Source organism: Myxocyprinus asiaticus, chromosome 31 (genome assembly GCF_019703515.2).
Source record: "Myxocyprinus asiaticus isolate MX2 ecotype Aquarium Trade chromosome 31, UBuf_Myxa_2, whole genome shotgun sequence".
Classification (NCBI taxonomy): domain Eukaryota; kingdom Metazoa; phylum Chordata; class Actinopteri; order Cypriniformes; family Catostomidae; genus Myxocyprinus; species Myxocyprinus asiaticus.
Genome location: NC_059374.1, coordinates 42,105,826 through 42,126,416, shown reverse-complemented (window position 1 = coordinate 42,126,416; position 20,591 = coordinate 42,105,826). Strand labels below are relative to the sequence as shown.

The 20,591-nt window shown below is 36.4% G+C and overlaps 1 protein-coding gene across 2 annotated transcripts in view; it reads left to right on the top strand.

The window, feature by feature from the left end:
* LOC127422624 (fibroblast growth factor 12-like) overlaps window positions 1-20,591 on the top strand; it is a 60,212-nt gene that overhangs the window by 11,417 nt on the left and 28,204 nt on the right. Inside the window, exon 1 of one of the 2 annotated variants that reach the window (XM_051666370.1) lies at window positions 3,776-4,125. The exons of the other annotated variant lie outside the window; for it this stretch is intronic. Coding sequence (XP_051522330.1) covers window positions 4,020-4,125 — 106 coding nt within the window. The 5' untranslated portion in view covers window positions 3,776-4,019. Of the gene's footprint in view, window positions 1-3,775; window positions 4,126-20,591 lie in introns of those variants that run through there. 2 annotated transcript variants of the gene reach the window in all.

The window sequence follows — 20,591 nt, the reverse complement described above, 5'->3', positions numbered from 1 at the left end:
ACTATAGAAAATATACCTTTTATCGAGTGTCGTTTGCCATCAGGTTAGGACACGGTGTGACTGTGGCTGCCTGTAGCCTCCTCTATGTTTCTGTTTGATTTCCGAGTACTCCGTTCAAAAAAATAAGGCTGGGCATAGAAATGCATCAATTCTACAAACTCTTCAGACATGTTTAGTAAGTTCTGTTCTCTGTTTTGTGTGCAGCTGTGTTGTGTTCTGTTGTCACTATTGCTGTGGAGGATCTGTTTTTAGATAAACAAAACGTGTTTTCGCTTGAACGCCCCAATGTCGCGAGGGGACTGTGTGAACTGTTGCTCTCATGCCCTATCATGAACACACACAGGAGATCAACGCTCAGTGAACATTTTCACGAAATAATACATTAGATTTCAGTTTGTTTCTCACCAAAACTTATCGTATGCCTTCATAACAATCATGAGTCTCATGAAACCTTTTTCTCCAGATTGTTTCTGTGACAGGTGCAGTTTCACTGAGAGTCGGAGAGTCATATCATATATGACACAATGACCTGCAATATTTGTCGCTAATATGCAAAAAAAAAAAAAAAGCGTCTAAATTATAAAATAGAGTTAACTGTAGAGTGTAGACCCTAGTTACATTACAGTTATTTAAGGGACGGTTTCCCTGGAGTAACCTGAGGTCAAGTGAACAGACTGCCCCCTGCTGATCAACTACAACAACAGATCCATTAGCAGCATTGCATGAGTTATTAAGAAATGTGTACACACACACACACACACACATATTTACGGATTCTTTTCCATGACGACACACATTCTTCCAAAAACACACGTTTACAGATACATTCTAACCTTGACCCTCTTGTCAATTCAATCTCTCTCTGTGTGTGTGAAAGAATGCTCATGCACAGCACTTTCTGTCTGTAAACAGCATTATAAATAGCTGTCTCTCTCTCTCTCTCCCAGTAACACTAACTTACAGTCTTAGAATAGACACTATCAGCTCTATTACGCATGCGCGAACTGGAGATCCCATTTCTAGCGCTGGTGTCACTTACAGATGAGCTTAAATGCTTTTGCTGATCATGGTTAGAGACGTGCGTGCGTTTGTCAGTGTATGTGGCAGTTATATGCACCATTATAGAGAATTATGACATTTGTGATAATAGACAGACACACACAAACTTTCTATAGACACACACAGACACCAACTAATGCATGCGAACTCTACAGAGAGAGACAGACTATGTACTAATCATACTATTTCTGCAGTATGCACAAATAGTGTGCAAAGTATGCAAACTTTATATATGCATAGAATACCTGAAATGTACTCAACTTAACCTTCCATTTCCAGTTTGATGAATGAACTGTTTCAGCGATGGTTTTAAACATCTCCTTCTTGACTTATTATTTTATCAGACTGCCAAAATTGAAGACATTGTTACATAAAATTGGATTAATTTGTGAAATAGCCATTTTTATTTTCAAAATGATAACTGGATGCCACTTGCAACCTGGTAAGGTCATTTGACAACAATGTAGCATGCTATGTTTGAATGCTTTATTGCATTACATACAGTGGCGGATTTAGGCATGGGCGACATGGGCAGGTGCTCAGGGCAGCATCTTGCGGGAGGTGGCACGAGGTACCCACACAGACCCCCCGTTAACAACTTTGGGGGTGTGTTGAAGCAGGTTTCGCCTAGGGCGCAATACCAGCTAGAACCGCTAATGATTACATACATATAATTTTTCGTTTTTAGTAGGAAATGTAAGGGTAGTTGACGCATATGTCCATGGATGTTTTTTTGTTTTTTTAATCAACGTCAAGATTTTAGGTTGAAATTTAGGCTATTTTAATGTATAACTGAAAGTGTGTTTGTTTTTTTAAATATCTGTAACTGGTTTTCACCTTTTTAAATCGCCTACATGAGGTTTAGCCATCCCGGTCTTTTAGTATCATGTTAATATACGTACTACATTTTTGCAAATTGATTTTTACTTGGCTCGTTGTGCGTATCGCAGCAGTTTCCTGGTGAAATTAACACTGGAGGCACTACAACAACAATGACTTCTATTCACTTTCACACAAATCACAGTGTTCATAAACACTTTTCTCCCTGTTCTTCACACAATATGATGACATCTAAACACTTTTACTATAGTGCAATAGAGTTGTAAGGTAAAAAAGCAAAACAAAATGAAGTGATTGCTCCAACATTAGTGTTTTTCATCTCACATTTGTTTTTTCTGACACTATTGGTTAGGTTTAGGTTTAAGGTTTAGGGTAGGGAGGTTGGTTTTGTTGTTTTACAACTGGATTACACAACACGATACATGTCATGAACCACATAATATATCATTTTGGAAAGATATCGCCACATTCACGTAATTTTCATGAGATCAGGCTGGTTTTACTCCTATGCTGGTTCATTTTAAATGGTCCTTCAGTGTAACAAAATATTCCATGCTATCTCTCATAGAAGCTCATGCGTAAAACCTAGAAAAGAATTAGCAAAATACACTTCATAGTTGTTTTAGATTTCATGTCAAACCATATACTGTGCTACAGTGGCAAGAATAAGTATGTGAACCCTTTGGAATTAGCTGTTTTTTTGCATTAATTGCTCATAAAATGTCAAAGTCATCAAAGTCACAAGTATAGACAAACACAATGTGCTTAAGCTAACAACACACAAACAATTAAAATCTTTCATGTCTTTATTGAACACATCCCATTAAACATTCACAGTGCTGTCGAAAAAGTAAGTGTTACCCTTGGATTTAATAACAGGTTGATATTTGTTTGGCAGCAACAAGTTGGGATGATGTTTTCATGTTGGTATGCGGTGCCCTTTTTACGCCATACGTAGTGCTTCATGTTCTTCCCAACAATTCAACCTTAGTTTCATCAGTCCACAAAACATTTTCCCTGTAGCGTTGTGGAGTGTCAAGATGGTCTTTGACAAACTTCAGTTACACAGCAATGTTTTTGTTGGAAAGCAGCAGCTTCCTTCGTGGTGTCCTGCCATGGACACCATACCTGTTTAATGTTTTCTGTATAGTAGACTCATGAACAGAGATGTCAACCAGTTCCAATGATTCCTTCAAGTCTTTATCTGTCACTCTAGGGTTCTTGTTCACCTCATTGATCATTCTGTGGTGTGCCCTTTGAGTCATCTTGGCTGGACGGCCACTTCTAGTGAGAGTACCCACAGTACTCTTCGAGATAACTTTGTAACCCTTTCCAGCTTTATGCAAAGCAACAATTCTTGATCGTAGGTCTTCTGAGATCTCTGTTTTGTGAGGCATGGTCCACGTCAGCAGACGTTTCTTGTGAATAGCAAACTCAAAATGTTTGAGTGCTTTTTATAAGTCAAAGTAGCTCTAACCCACACCTCCAATCTCATTTGATTAATTGGATGCCAGGTGTGCCAACTCCAGACTCTAATTAGCTTTTGTTTATGTCATTAGCCTAGGGGTTCACATACTTATTCCAACCTACACTGTGAAAGTTTGAAAGTTGTATTCAATATGTACAAGGACAATACAATCATTTGTGTAATTAGTTCAAACAGATTGTGTTTTTTTAATTATTGTAACTTTTAAGACAAATTTATACATAAATGCAGGTAATTCCAAAGGGTTCACATACCTTTTCTTGCCACTGTATATGCATAAAGCAGTGTGCTAGTATTCTATTCCCAACATAGCGACACACACAAACAGTAACAAACACGCATTAACTCTGCACACCACACACACATCTCTATTACACACAGACAGTCCCCCTCTAACACACACATTTGCACAGGCAAATTTCAGGGACACAGGCAGTCACTTATTCGATGAGGGTTTAGGCTGTTTTGCATGCAGACTGAGAGACAGAGCAGAAAGATGATTTTGTGAGTCAGAGATTGAGATAAAACTGAAAAACACAGAGATTCACACACTCACAGGTCTGACAGAGTTTTAAACAGCAGTTCACACATACTTAAACTGACAGATCTTGTGTGTGTATGTGTGTGAGAGGTAATGACACGTTATTGTAGTCTGTTTCGTCGACTGCTGTCTCACGGCAGTAAAGAAGAGGATGAGGATGAAGCTAAAGGACCGAAGAAGACCGCCAGCACTGAACCTGGTCAGTCTCTATAAAGTAATTAGTACCGATCTCTAATAAGTACTGCCAGTGGTTATAAAGTGACTGCGGCGTTAATGTGTTTGTTGTAGTTCTGTGGCTGTAGTGTTAAAAACAACATGAAATATACAGTATATGTAGTTTCCAGCATGATTTGCATGGGACTTACAGAGAGCAAAAATGTTGAAGTGTTAATTTTATGCATTTTTGAGCACGATGAGAAAACAGGGAGACTTAATAGTGTTTAATGTTGTTATTTTTGAATTTAGAAACTATTCTGTTACGCTGAGTTAGCATTGAGGTGAAGAGTGGAGCTTTTTGTTCATCACTCTGAGGCATTTAAAATGAACTTTATTCCCTTATGTTAAAATTACGTTTACTAATTATGTTTTCTGACAAAGAATAATGAGCTAAACCAAGAGGAAAAAATATGTTGATGTAACTTAATTGATTCATGTGGAACCAGTGTACATGATTAAATCGTGTAAATTCAAAGCATTTTTTTTGTGTTAACTTGCTTGTAAAAGTCTTATTGTGTGTGATTCAATTCTATAAAACATGTTTGCTTTGATAATCGTTCATCAAAATGTCATTTATTTTCTGCTGATGTCATTAAGGCTATGTGGGCAGAGAAAAATGATGACAGTTATGTCATTGTCTAATGATTACGATCCAATCAAATCCTGATGGATAAAACCAAGCCCCGTCTGACATTATTTCCCACTGAATTCTGTTTCTCATGGAAGTACCTGACATTACGGACATTTGGCAAATACCGTTTCATGTTGTTAATGAACTACTTAGCAAAGCTGTTGGTGAGTGCAATGTTTAAATTAAATGCTGTTCATTTGGGAGTTATGTAATATTGATTACCACAAAAACGATTTCAACTCGTCCCTTATTTATATAAAAAAAAGCAAAAATCACAGTTACAGTAAGTCTCTTACAGTTGAAGTGTATGGGGCCAGTCCATAAACATTAAAATACACACTGTTTAATTAAGGTTACCGTTGCATTCGAAACATGAGCAGAACAAATGTGAATAAATAGTTAATAGTAATTCATAATAAAACATAAATCAGCATGCTAATTATGTGATGTGTTATGTCAATCACATGATGTAAGCTGATAGGTCCTTTGATTTATAATCTGTCAGCCAATCAACTTGAGTTTGCCCTCTTTGTCTAAATGTTTTTTCTGGAAATGCTCAGGGGGTTGCTGGGGTTTTCTTCTATCTGCTTGCATGGTAAGGTCTGCTTTTGGCCATGACACCTATAAGTGCATTTTTAACAAGGTAAGCTTTAGCCAAATCTGGTACTAGCACACATAGCTACCATAGGTCATTAGTTTAAATAAATCCACACATAGTTGGGCTAAGTCACTAGTTAAATCAAATTTGAGCTTTCCTGGTCCAGGTGCACATTTTGAGTAGAGGTTGACTGATAGTGGGTTTCGCTGACACGATAACTATGGTGGGAAAACAGGCCGATAGCCAATTAATCAGCTGATAGTTTTTAAAATGTATTCAATGTACAGTCTGTACAAATGTATTCAATGTACTTCCTGTGCGCGTGCATTCACGCAATGAACCGTGCTCGCGCTTGGTTTCAGAAGCAAGCAAACGTCTGAGCAAAAGCCAAAACTCAGGCAGCATATTCATAAAAGGTTGGCATTAATGATTGATTTACCACTGATAATTAAAAATTCACTTAGAATCAAAACCTCTTCAGAGCGCTCATGTTTACAACTGACTGGAACATATTGAACGCCCCTCAACCCCAGAAAAAAACCCCCCAAACTTAATGGATCTTAACAAATTTGTAAGTGACTTTTTTCTTTATATTCAAAACAGCGTATTAAGAGGAAAGGTAAGCACTTTCCATTCTTGACTTTGTAACGTTGTTCTAACCATTCGAAAAGCTAATGTTAGCTTTAATGTTATCATCTCTCCACCTTGTTGGCAATGCAATTCTCCAGTGCAGCGATTAGTTATAAACAAGTTAATTATCAAACCACCTTTGCCCACCTCCAGCGCCAGCCATGGAGAAATTAAACCAAAAATAACTATCGAAATTGATTTCTTCCGATAGCCGGTAGTTCAAAAATGCAACCTTCGGCCCTGATTAATCTGTAAATCCAGTATATGGGTCGACCTCTAATTTTGAGTCAGGCCACTAGCCATTGAAGCCTGTTGGCACATAGAGATTTAGTTCATTAGCATTATGCCATTTGGCCAAGCTAGCATACGCTAGGCGCACATGGCTCTTTGGAGCAGCAGCAGTACACAAGACTTGGCGGTAGATCTGCATTGTTAGGGGTTTGTGTTTTATGTTATGTGTTTGTGCAGCTTTTTTGTTTTTTTGGGGGATTGTACTGTATGTATGTTTAGCCTAATTGTGCAACAGCAACATGTCCTACATGCTCGATGCAGCATGTTTATCTTATTGCGCAGCAGCATGTCAGCATGCTAACTCAGTATGCCTTTGTACGTTCTAGCAGTAGTAAGTCTCCAAACTTGCTCTGCAGCAGCAGTGTAGCAGATCTAGTCTGTCACGCCGAGACCAAATCCTATCAATATGTCATACCCACATTAACATGCTAAATCCTTCCAAAAGTTGTCATGACTGAAATAAGGAAACTATAAGTCATTTAGATAATAGCGAGTTTGGTTTCTAGGTTGCTAAGAGTTTGGGTGAACGCCTTTGTGCTAAATTAGCTTATGCTCACTGGGGCGTTTCAGACATTTAAGACAACACAGTATAATGACAGCACACATCATGTTTGACTAAAGGGTCTGTGACGTGTCAAATTATTACGTCATCACTGTCCATTTTTAGCAATGATATCATTATTATGTAATATTCATGTGGATAATAATGATGGTTTTCTACGTTATTTGTTCTCAGGGTGCCGTCTTGTGTGACCCTGTCGAGTGTGTCGGTGCGGATTAGAGTGTGTGTTTGTGTGTTTACGCTCTCTGCAAATGGCAGATGTAAAAGCAGCTCTACGCTGTTAAAAATACACTAATGAATATATCAATTCACTCTCTTGTTCCGAATACTCTGCTTGACCTGTTGGCACACTTTTGTTTTCATGCTGAAGAAGAATGGGACTTTATGATTTAGTTTTGTTGTGTGTGTGTGTGCATTTACAGTATAAGTTTGGACACACTTGACTGAATTTATTTATGTATTTTTATTTATTTATGTTTCTCATTTGATTTGTGTAACATATATTGGTCACTACATAATTCCCAATACTTCTATTTTGTGGTGTTTCATAATTTCACTGTTATTATTATTTGATTCTACGATTATTCTATAATTTTGAAAATAATAAATAATGAGTTGGTATGTCCAAACTTATTCATGAACTTCTGTACAAACACAGAAACACATTAACATCAGTTTTATGGCATTAAAGGAAGCTGCTCCGTTATTTGACTTTGTAGTATAACAAAGCACTGTGCAGGACATGTTACTATTCACATGATCACGTTTTGTCTGATTATCGTTGTGTATCCAGCTGTGTTTCTCATTTCAACCCTAAAGGCAAATATTTCCGGAAATAGAGAGAGAGAGAGAGAGAGAGAGAGAGAGAGAGAGAGAAAACGCTTTTAAAAATTAAATTCAGATATTTAATAATAAAAATAAATGTATACTATTATATTTTCTACTATAATAATCATATGTTATACACTCAGAAAATAATTGTAATATTTACACATTTCAATTTCATAACAAAATTCCATCAAATTTAATTGGGTAACCTTTAATAAAAAAAAATAATAAAAAAAGTTGTATTTATTTAATTTTGTTATACGTTACACAATAAAATTTGATGGCATTTTTTTAAATTTTTTTGATTAAATTTAAATGCGTAAATATTAAAAATAGGCTGAAATATTTTGTGTATACTGTGTATATTTAAAAATTATTTTAATAATCTAAAAATGTATTTTTTTTTTTTTAAATGTCTAATTTTTTCTTATACATTTATGGTTTAATAAATGTTTAAACAATACCTATTAAATAAAAACCTTTAAATATAAATGTTAAAAATCAAATCCTAAAATCAGTTTTAAAACTGACACACATTTTGAGAAATTTGAAAGAGTGTATGGTAAAGGCAGCATGTTTTGTTTTTTGTTTACTAGTTTGTGAAATGAATGAAAAACTGAATGCATGAGAGGAGCCCTGGTGTGATGATGTCATTGACTGGTGGGTGTGAGGAGTTTCTCATGGGTTCTGCTGCCCTCTCATGTCTGAGAACTATTCTACCTCTGCAGACACATTTTCATGACTATAAACACCTTAAACAGGATAAACACTAGCATTTTAAAGACTTTGAGGGGTCAAAAGTGTTTGTTTCATATATACCCGTTATTGAATTTGTGGACATTTTTAATTTTTTGCAGTGTTGTGTGTCATTTTGTTCGCAAAAAATAAGCACTTTTTTTTCAGGCCGAATTATATTTATCAATATAAACCATTTAAATGTAATTGTGATGCAGGGGATATGCAAATTGACATTCCTATGAGAAGCACATATTTAATGAATTTTTTTATTACAAATATTATTTTTGCATTGAAATATTGTGACTGTGTCTACGTCTAAGTATCTTAGATTTTGCCTGTTAATTATATTAAGAGTTAGTTATGGAGATACACAGCACACAAATGTTTCTTTTTATAGATGATATTTTTTAAAGCCACAAGAACATAGAAAAAAGTTTTTGTATATAGTTACATTAATTGTATATGGTGTCATTAACATTACCAGATTAAATTGCAATTCCATTATGGCTTGACATGACTCAGTATGTAAGGACTGAGAATTGTATAGTATTTACAGTATAATAAATAACTGCAGTAACTGCAGTATTTCCGCTAGCCTATACTTCTTTGCGTTTCAGCATCTTTCAAATAAAATATCACATCAAATATAAAAATCCCAATTTTCTCTCAATATAACTTCGTTGCTTGTTCCTCTCGACAAGCCCCTGCGCGTGACGTCAGCGAGCCCCCGTTGCGTCACCACCCACGATTACGCATCAATGCGATGTTCGGCGTCTTCCCTCGCGCACCCACGCCACATTGAAGAGCTGATTTACAGGCATTAGTTCCCCACGATGCTCACCGAGTGGATGTGCGGTTATCCCCGCTCAGCTCGTGTCTTTTACCCTGAGGATGTGCTGGTGTAGCGCGCGGGAGTGTTTTGTGTGCACCGTGCGGATGCGGGACCGGAGCGCGTGAGATGAGGATGATGATGATTTGATGAAGGTGTCTTTGTGAACGGTCAGATCGCGGAACTGTGACGGGACTTTGCGATGAGGATTGCGCGGCTGCTCCGGCAGAAAGGAGCGCACATGCTGCGGTGTCTGTGCGCGCGGAGAACCGAGCCGAGCCACACCGACACCGGTGAGATACTGCAGGACACACACACACACACACACACACACACACACACACACACACACACAATTCTACAGTTATGTGAACACAAAAGTGTGTATTTTGTCAAACAATTGAAGAAGGTTTGATAAACATTGTCATGGGGATTTCTGAGAGTTTATTTCAAGGAACAAGCAAATCTCGATCAGATCGTATCGAATCATGTCCCACTATGACGTCACTGCTATTGTGCACGTGAACGATGATCAAACGTGCTCAAGCACGCGCTTCAGAACCTTGGACAGCTCGAGGAAACTTTCTTTCTTTCTTTCTTTCTTTCTTTCTTTGTTCTTTCTTTCGTTCTTCTTTCTTTTTCTTTGTCTGTTCTTTCTTTCTTTCTTTCTTTCTTTGTCTGTTCTTTCTTTCATTCTTTCTTTTTGTCTGTTCTTTCTTTCTATCTTTCTTTCTTTCTTTTGTTCTTTCTTTCTTTCTTTCTTTCTTTCTTTGTTTCTTTCTTTGTTCTTTCTTTCTTTCTTTGTCTGTTCTTTCTTTCATTCTTTCTTTCTTTGTCTGTTCTTTCTTTCGTTCTTTCTTTTTGTCTGTTCTTTCTTTCTTTTGTTCTTTCTTTCTTTCTTTCTTTCTTTCTTTGTTTCTTTCTTTGTTCTTTCTTTCTTTGTCTGTTCTTTCTTTCTTTGTTCTTTCTTTCTTTCGTTCTTTCTTTGTTCTTTCTTTCTTTCATTCTTTCTTTGTCTGTTCTTTCTTTCGTTCTTCTTTTTTTGTCTGTTCTTTCTTTCTATCTTTCATTCTTTCTTTCTTTCTTTTGTTCTTTCTTTCTTTCTTTCTTTGTTCTTTCTTTCTTTCTTTCTTTGTTTCTTTCTTTCGTTCTTTGTCTGTTCTTTCTATGTTTCGTTCTTTCTTTCTTTCATTGTCTGTTCTTTCTTTCATTCTTTCTTTGTCTGTTCTTTCTTTCGTTCTTCTTTTTTTGTCTGTTCTTTCTTTCTATCTTTCATTCTTTCTTTCTTTCTTTTGTTCTTTCTTTCTTTCTTTGTTCTTTCTTTCTTTCTTTGTTTCTTTCTTTCTTTCTTTGTCTGTTCTTTCTTTCTTTCTTTCTTTCGTTCTTTGTCTGTTCTTTCTATGTTTCGTTCTTTCTTTCTTTCTTTGTCTGTTCTTTCTTTCTTTCTTTCTTTGTCTATTCTTTCTTTCTTTGTCTATTCTTTCTTTCTTTCTTTCTTTGTCTATTCTTTCTTTCTTTGTCTATTCTTTCTTTCTTTCTTTCTTTGTCTATTCTTTCTTTCTTTGTCTATTCTTTCTTTCTTTCTTTCTTTGTCTATTCTTTCTTTCTTTGTCTGTTCTTTCTTTCTTTCTTTCTTTGTCTATTCTTTCTTTCTTTGTCTATTCTTTCTTTCTTTGTCTATTCTTTCTTTCTTTGTCTGTTCTTTCTTTCTTTCTTTCTTTGTCTGTACTTTCTTTCTTTGTCTGTTCTTTCTTTCTTTCTTTTTTACTTTCTTTGTCTGTTCTTTCTTTCTTTCTTTCTTTCTTTCTTTCTTTCTTTCTTTCTTTCTTTCTTTCTTTCTTTCCTTCTTTCTTTTTGTTAACACTATTAGTGCATTAGGTATAATGAACTAACAATGACTTTTACAGCAAGCTATTATGATGTCATCTTACAATACGTTCCTGATATCCAGCGAAAAACATTTTACAATTTCCCTTTTCTAAATGTCAATATAGTTTTTGGTGCGTAAAATACATATAATAAATATTGTTTATTGAAAAAAGAATATTTTATTCATCTTGTATTTGATGTTCAGAATTGAACTTTGATACATTTCAATCCATATTCATAGACCGAGGAGAAGAAGTTGTCATGGCTAAACTCTCAAACATTTGGTATCTCTGAAAAGCCCAGAGTCCTCTGATAATACCCCATGATTTACCACTGCAGCATGTATGGGCTAAGAAAAACTAAAATAACTAATGTCCTACACATAAATGAATTGCTGGGCTTCAGGAGGATAATGACCTTTAAAGCCTTTAAAGACAATTCTTTAAAATGTCAGGCTTTTCAGGGTTGACTATAATGTGCACCTTTTTCGTTGACTATAATGTGCAAAAAGACATAAACATGTGAATTGTTAATATCTTGCAGGATAATTTTTTTCCCATCATATTTTTGTTAACTGTAAATTGTTTGATTATCGTCATGATGCGTCTTTTTCGACTCATCTTCGTTATCGTTGCCAAAAAAAAACAAACTTCGTCAACAAGCATTTTTGTCAGTAATTTTGTTGACGAGATTTACACTGAAAGGGACTGGGCCTGTCAAGCTCCAAAATTATATATATAAATACAGTATATACTGTATGTATATATAAATTTTTTTTCTCCCTTTTCTCCCCAATTCGGAATGCCCAATTCCCAATGCGCTCTAAGTCCTCGTGGTGGCGTAGTGACTCGCCTCAATCCGGGAGGCGGAGGACGAATCTCAGTTGCCTCCACGTCTGAGACGTCAATCCGTGCATCTTATCACGTGGCCTGTTGAGCGCGTTACCGTGGAGACATAGTGCGTGTGGAGGCTTCACACTATTCTCCACGGCATCCACGTACAACTCACCACGCGCCCCACCGAGAGCAAGAACCACATTATAGTGACCACGAGGAGGTCACCCCATGTGACTCTACCCACCCTAGCAACCGGCCCAATTTGGTTGCTAAGGAGATCTGGCTGGAGACACTCAGCACACCCTGGATTCGAACTCACGAACTCCAGGGGTGATAGTCAGCGTCTTTACTCGCTGAGCTACCCAGACCCCCTATTCCTTGAACTGATACAAAGAAATTGAGAATTTATAAGGTGCAGATTGTTTGTCTGTTTATTATATTTTTTCAGAGTACACTTGGATTTGTTTTCTGGGGTTGCTGGTAGTTTTGCTGTTGTGATGTTATGAAATTAAAATGCCGCTTTTATAATTTTATCAGAATTAACCACCCTCAAGTAAGACCTTGAGCACTGATTTGTGCCACAGAAATAAACCAGAGTTACATTAATATTTGTAAAGCTCTTTAAGGCACACACACAATATAACAGCTCTACAGAAAGAGATTTTGAATCAACTGCATCATAATTGCACCAATTGCAAATAATTCATGAATCTGGTTATTTATAGCATCCTGACCTTGATTTTTCAAGCTGTTGTAGTTTAAATGCTGCAAATGCGATAGAGAGTGTATTTGGTTAATCATTCTTTAATCAAAACTGTCATGTCATACATTATACAGTGGGCTTAAAAAGTCTTCTATGGTGCATTTTTCTAATTTAATACTCTTTTATCATTACAAATGTATGCATAACAATTTGAGTGAACATTTTTAAATTAACATTATCAATGTCACTAATTTACTTTCATTTGATTAGTGATCTAGAAACAGTGCACGATCTTAAATACTTCTTATTCATTTTATGTCTTAACATTTCTTTGTTTTCAAAATTTCAAAGCTTTCTCTTTATTTCTCTGTCTAAATTAGATTTTACATTTATAATATAATTTTTCTGATAAATCTGCATTATCCAAACACATTTCCCATATTGATGTGTTACCCTTTGAATGTATATTTAGTAAACGTTGCATTTTTCTGACATTAATATGCAGGATTTCTCATATATTCTCAGTTTTGCATCATAGAGGAGCGTGTTGAATGCATAACACATTTAGTAGACTTTTCCTTACTGAAGATTTTCTCTTCATTCCAACACAGTTCCTTCACTGTTCCAACACTATTTCCCCCAGATTGTTCCTTCTTAAAGGGCTCTTTCACATTTCTGTGTGGAGTAATTGCAAAAAATGTGTCTCATTTTTCAGAGAACCCCTCAAATAAAATAAAAAAATATTAATTATTCATAAATAATATTGTTTGTGTTTATAATTTTATGATAAACAGAAATAAAAAAAAATATATATATATTTTTGTTGTTGTTGTCCTAACTTTGTAAACATGCAATTCTGGTTCTGTTCACTCTACCTCACTTTGAAAAGTCTAATTTTATTCCACTAGATGGCAGCAAGCACTAGACTATATTTTTCTCTCTCACATTCCATCACAATATACAGATCTGAAATGTAGGTGGCGCTCTAACACATTTTATCCCTCACAGATGTGCTCATCCATAGACATTCAGTCTAATTTTCAGTTCAAGCACCACCCTCTGTTGTTTCATTGAATATCTCGGCCTCTGAGTGGACTAGAGGCTCAATCTAGTTGTCATTAGAAAGCTGAGATCCTCCGATTTGCGATGATATATAAAAATGTATCATCAATAGTCAAACAGATATTTTTCTGGGGATTTGTTTAGCATGCTTTTCCTTCTTGATGGCATATTTTGTTCTGGACATCTAAGATATAACATTGGATTATTCAGCTAAGCAAGCTCACAGACAAGTAAACAATGGCTCATTTTTTAGAAAACTCCCTAAGGTAAAAGCAGATATAAAGTGTTTGGCTATTTGGGGCTTACAGCAGAAGTTATCAGAGTGTAAAAGAGCGATGACTAACAGAAATCATATTTCACTTTGTGATTCTTTTGAAAATCTTTTGAACTGTGGTATCAGGGCAACAAAATAAACTGTACAGTACAATCCTGAGAATGAGAGCTTTCATTTGATATATGACTTGTCCATTTAGGTGCTATGTGAAGGACCTCATATAAATATTTCTACCCCATTACCACTGGGGGGCGCTCATTTTCAACACAAATGTTTTGAGGCCTTATTTTGTTATTGTAAGTAACATAAATGCAGAAGTGATGGTTGTCTCTGAAAAGTTCAGATTCTAAGCTTTCAATTGATACCTCATATGCCTGACTTCTTTAAACGGAGACTTTAACGTTTAAAGCGTAAACTTTTTTTGCGATATAGCGCCTCCCTTTGGACCCGCAGGCGAGTCCATATAGTTTAAGGAGTGGAAATGCGTGACAGTCACTGTGAAAAGAGTCCATTGCCTCTCTACTCCAAAACTATTCTGACATTTTTCCTCCATGATTTACTGTAATTTCTGTAAGGGCATGTTTTGGTGGAAACCATGGTTTTAAAAACCATACTTGTACAACAAATTATAGCCATGGTGTTACCAACACTGAAAAATATCACTAGTAAAATGTAATTAATTTTTATTTTGCATATATTTTTGCACACAGTTTTTTGAAGTAAATTTTAATGGTATATAGTGAAGTCAAATCTACTTAACTTCACGACATAATATTGCTTAAAGTGCGTAAATTTAAAGGTTCTGTGAGTGATTTCAGCTGTTCTACTTAGAGACTGAGCCATTGAATTAGCCACGCCCCTTCTTTCCAAAACCCCGAATTCCAAAGATACCAAATGAGCTTTATTGAGACTGACACGAGCAGAAACGGTTGTTAAAAACAACAGCAGCAAAACAGCGCCCTCAACTGACAACTCATGACAAAATGGCATAAAAATGGCATTAAGCCTCAATAATTCACTGCAACTACAATACTATGAGAACACGCAAAATGATTGACAGGTCAAAAACGTCAGAGACTGCGGCCCACGGACACATTTTTGTTTGCTGTTTATTGAGTCTAGAGCTGTCACAGAGACCGGTGAGATATCTCAGGACACTTTTTCATTAATATCTTTCAGGGAGTAGGAATATTTTTTGCATACCTTTCCCTGAAAAAAAAAAAAAAATGCTTACAGCTCCTTTAACTTAAACATTTCAATTAAAACAGTAACTGTTACTTACAAATCTGATGTACCGTACATGGTACTTGAATAAACTTTTTTATCAGAAGATTTCACATTTTGAACTTTCCATATAAACATGTTTAATTGTGCACCACATGGCATACGGAAGCCTTCCACAGGGAAGCATAATGCATGATATGTAGTCTGTTAGACAACATCACCCTGCATTACTGGCAATAGAAACAAAATACAGAGCTGCGCACGCAGACTTTAAAACTTGGTGCACAAAACACGATGACGGTAACAATCCACAGGTAATGTTTTTGATCATGAATGGGTCATTTTAAATAGAAAATGAACTTCAGACTTCACAAATCAAGTCATTACCAAACTTAACAACAAAATCGACAATATAAACGGTGTAAATTTACTTGCAAACAGTGAAACCATGCAAGCTCGTTAACCCTTAAATACATGGGTGTTTTGCCAAACATTGTTACATATTCGGGTCTCTAGAGACCCAGCACGTATATATAATGTATCTTCAAAATGCCCAGATCATGTCAAATTTTCTAAATATTTTTAAGACAGTTAGACAATAACAGAATAATATATATTTTGATGTTTCTTTTTTCATATATGGACAAATCTATAACAAGATTCATTACTTTCACACTGAAATATCCTGAGAAACACATATTGTGCTACACATAAAACATAAGATAATCATAAGCTCCACATATGTATTTTCTCAGGCACTTATTATTAAATATGGTTAATTAATGTTTTATTTATTTTGTATTTATTATAAAAAAATTTTATCTCCTTTTTTCCCAAGTTGGAATGCCCAGTTTTTGCCACTACTTAGTAGGTCCTTGTGGTGGTGCGGTTACTCACCTCAATCCGGGTGGTGGAGGACAAGTCTCAGTTGCCTCCACTTCTGAGACCGTCAATCCGCGCATCTTATCACGTGACTCGTTGTGCATGACACCGCGGAGACTCACAGCATGTGGAGGCTCATGCTACTCTCCACGATCCACACACAACTTACCACGCGCCCTGTTGAGAGCAAGATCCACTAATCGCGACCATGAGGAGGTTACCCCATGTGACTCTACCCTCCTTAGCAACCGGGCCAATTTGGTTGCTTAGGAAACCTGGCTGGAGTCACTAAGCACACCCTGGATTCGAGGGGTGGTAGTCAACATCAATACTCGCTGAGCTACCCAGGCACCCTGGTTACTTTATTTTAATTAATTGTTTTTGGATTTTTCCCCTTTTTCTCCCAATTTGGAATGCCCAATTCCCAATGCGCTCTAAGTCCTCGTGGTCGCATAGTGATTCGCCTCAGTCCGGGTGGCGGAGGACAAATCCCAGTTGCCTCCGCGTCTGAGACAGTCAACCCACGCATCTTATCACGTGGCTTGTTGAGCGCGTTGCCACGGAGACATAGCGCGTGTGGAGGCTTCACGCCATCCACCGCGGCAACCACGCTCAATTCACCATGCGCCCCACCGAGAACAAACCACATTATAGCGACCACGAGGAGGTTACCCCATGTGACTCTACCCTCCCTAGCAACCGGGCCTATTTGGTTGCTTAGGAGACCTGGCTGGAGTCACTCAGCATGCCCTGGGATTCGAACTAGCGAACTAGCGAACTCCAGGGGTGGTAGCCAGCGTATTTTACCACTGAGCTACCCAGGCCCAGGCACCCTGGTTACTTAGTGTTTGACTACAAATACCAGAGTTGAACTAAAGTTACGGTAATAAAACAATGGTACATTTTCTTGTTACTATGGTTTTATTACAAATACCATATTTCAACTATGGTTTCTGCAGTAAAACCATGGTTAATTGACGTTAGGGATAGATTAAGGTATTGTGAGGGAATGCAAACTATATTCGAAAATACATTTCCTCCCTGTTCTCTAAGGGGCTCCATAATATTGTCAGTAATATAGGAACTATATTATTATTATTATTATTATATTCTGTAAAGTACTGTCTAACTGGTATGTGCAATAAAGAGGAAGTGTACTGGAAATGGACAAATTGAAAGCTTCAGTTTGCATGCTAGTATCCTATAAGTTGCCCCCTAGTTGATTTGATGTAGACACACTCTTTCTCTCTCATTCTTAATGTCTATTGTTGGATAAGATTAAAATGAAGTGAGCAGGAGGATGTCAAAAAGGGCACTATAATGGGTATACAGTTGTTATGGGAGACAGTGATGTTATAAAGAACACTATATTATAGAGTGATGTATATAGAGATTATATAGAGTGATGGTGGCGTAGTGGGCTAAAGCACATAACTGGTAATCAGAAGGTTCGATCCCCACAGCCATCACCATTGTGTCCTTGAGCAAGGCACTTAACTCCAGGTTGCTCTGGGGGGAATTGTCCCTGTAATAAGTGCACTGTAAGTCGCTTTGATAAAGGCGTCTGCCAAATACATAAATGTAAATGTATTATAAATAGAATAAGGATTATAAGTTGCTATGTGGTGGTGATGATGATGTCATAAAGGGCTCTACAGAGTACTTGGAATAAATACTATAAAGAATTCCATGGTTGCTATGGACACAAACAAACTCTCAGCTTGTATATTCTAGGTAGCACTCTGGAATTGGACTGGTCATCAGGGATTTTCAATGCCAATATGTACAATATTTTTGGTGTCTATTTGCACAGACATGTTGTTGGATGCTGTAGGTTTTAAAGCTGATTGTGTATGTGAGAGAGAGATAGACATGAGTGGAGACAGAGAGGATTGAAGATGGTAGAGCTGCTCATAAATGATGCAGGAACTCAGAATAAACCATTTCACCACACGCTCAAACACTCACATTAAACATTAATCACACTCTCTGTAGTGTTTATTTGTGGAGCTGATACTATTTGTGTTTAGTGCATCACAATGAAAGGTGCACTTCTCAATGTTTACCACTAACTGGCAGCACAGAACCATTAAATGTTTCAAAACCTAGGGAGCTGCCTACCTAGACTGCATTTTTAGCCACCATATAGGTGCGCTTCTGATGCAAAAACTCTTCTAAAAGGTCGGCAGCAATGTTATGCTACCTTCTAAGTCACTTAGTTTTTTCCAGAATATAAAGCAGCCTTGCATATATCCTTTGTAGACATGGTAATCTCATTAAATAATGTACTATTTTACCTAATATTTGTGTGTACTTTTTAGAGTACTTATTATTAAGTGTCTCTCATGCACTTTTGGATAGTTCACCCAAAAATGAAAATTCTCTCATCATTTACTCACCCTCATGCCATCCCAGATGTTTACAACTGTCTTTCTTCTGCAGAACACAAACGAAGATTTTTAGAAGAAAACCAAAAGCTTTTATGTGCTTTTTTGAAGCTCCAAAAAGCACATAAAGGCAGCATAAAAGTTCCAGTGGTTTAATCCATGTCTTCAGAAGCGATCTAATCGAAATAACTTTGAGTGAGAAACAGATCAATATTTAAGTCCTTTTTTTACTATAAATCTCCACTTTCACTTTCATATTCTTTTTACATTCTAAAAGTGAAAGTAAAAGTGGATATTTACAGTAAAAAGGGACTTAAATATTGATATTTTTCTCACTCACACCTATCATATCACTTCTGAAGACATGGATTTAACCACTGGAGTCATATGGATTACTTTTATGCTGTCTTTATATGCTTTTTGGAGCTTCAAAGTTCACTTGCATTGAATGGACCTACAGAGCCTAAATATTCTTCTAAAAATCTATATTATGTTCTGCTGAAGAAGGAAAGTCATACACATCTGGGATGGCATGAGGGTGAGTAAACGATGAGAGAAATTTCATTTTTGGGTGAACTGTCCCTTTAACATGAGGAGCTGGAAGAGTTGCTGCCCATGAAGAGCGCTTATGTCACTTATGAGGCTCCACATTGGTTAGGATGCTGCCCGTATGTTTGAAAGTAATTTTTAATTAATATTTGTGTCTGTGTCCATGTGAAGGGGTCAAGTCATCGATCTGTTATTACTCTGACTGCGGAAATGTCGTGATTGTTGATGACCTGTGTGTGTTTATTTTGGTGTTGAGTTTTCTGATCAATTCCCAAACTGCTCCATCAGGGGTCATAATAATGACAGATAGAGCTATGCTACCATTGATTGCTTCCTTCATCAGCTGACCTAAAAGAGAACAGCTCTCACCAACCCATAGACACTAAATACAGATTATAGAGTTTCACTTTCCGTCTCTTTTCTTATTTTTCCAAATCTGATCTCTGATTTGAAATATACACTTGTTTTTGGAACATTGTTGAGGGCAGAACACACCTGCAGTGCTGAGATGGAGTTATACAACTCCTGGATCATTAGGGTCATGTTCATCACACCTACTTGTCTTTCAGAGACTGTCCGATGAAGCTCTGCCTTCCTCTTCCTCGTTGTTATCTTTAGCTTTACAGGTCAGACCCCCAGGGGTCAAGGTACGGTATCTTTTACTCAAAGTTATCCTGTAATGCACTTTCTCAACTACTCCTTAACTAACTTTCCTCACTGAATAGTAAAAAACTGCTCTCTTTGTGTAAATATCATCCCATGTTGCTGTAATTCACTATCAGTATAAGGCCTAATGAAACGTTATGTTCTGCGCTCTGTCCATGCACGGAATGAATGCATGTGCTTTTTTTTTTTTTTTGTGCATTTACATGACCCGCTCAGGCAATTTTAATGCTATCACCCATTTTAGGGGTGGCCAAAATTACAACTTCAAAGCAAGCAAAGCTATAGAAATGTATCTTCATATTTACAATTAAAGCGTACTTTCTATGAGACTACCAACTTCTTGTTTTGACGTCCTTCGGAGAGAATCAAGCCTTAATTAAGCATTTGAAGCATCTGAGTCAGTGTTGGGTAAGCTACTTTAAAGCTACTCATACCTTAAAATAGTTAAACTAGTCAAGCTACTCTTAAAAAAAGTAGTTATTTACACAACAAGCTGCTTAGATAAAGTAGCTAATTACATTATAGCTATTTAAAGAAGAAAATATTTTTAGATATACAACAATTGAATTATATTACATTATATGTGTATATAATATATATATATATATATATGTATATATATATGATAGCTGATACACCTGATAGTAATTTATATAATTAGGGTGACATTGCCTTACAAAAATTAACCATAGTTTTACTACAGTAACCATATGGTAGTTTAAACATGATATTTGAAGTAAAACCATCGTAATCACAAAATGAACCATGATACTACATTGTAAAAAATAAATGTATTTTTAGAAAATAAAATACCATTTAATTTTACATTAATTCCACATTTTTCAATAAAAGTGTAACATTCCTTAAAATACATTTATTCTCACCAAATT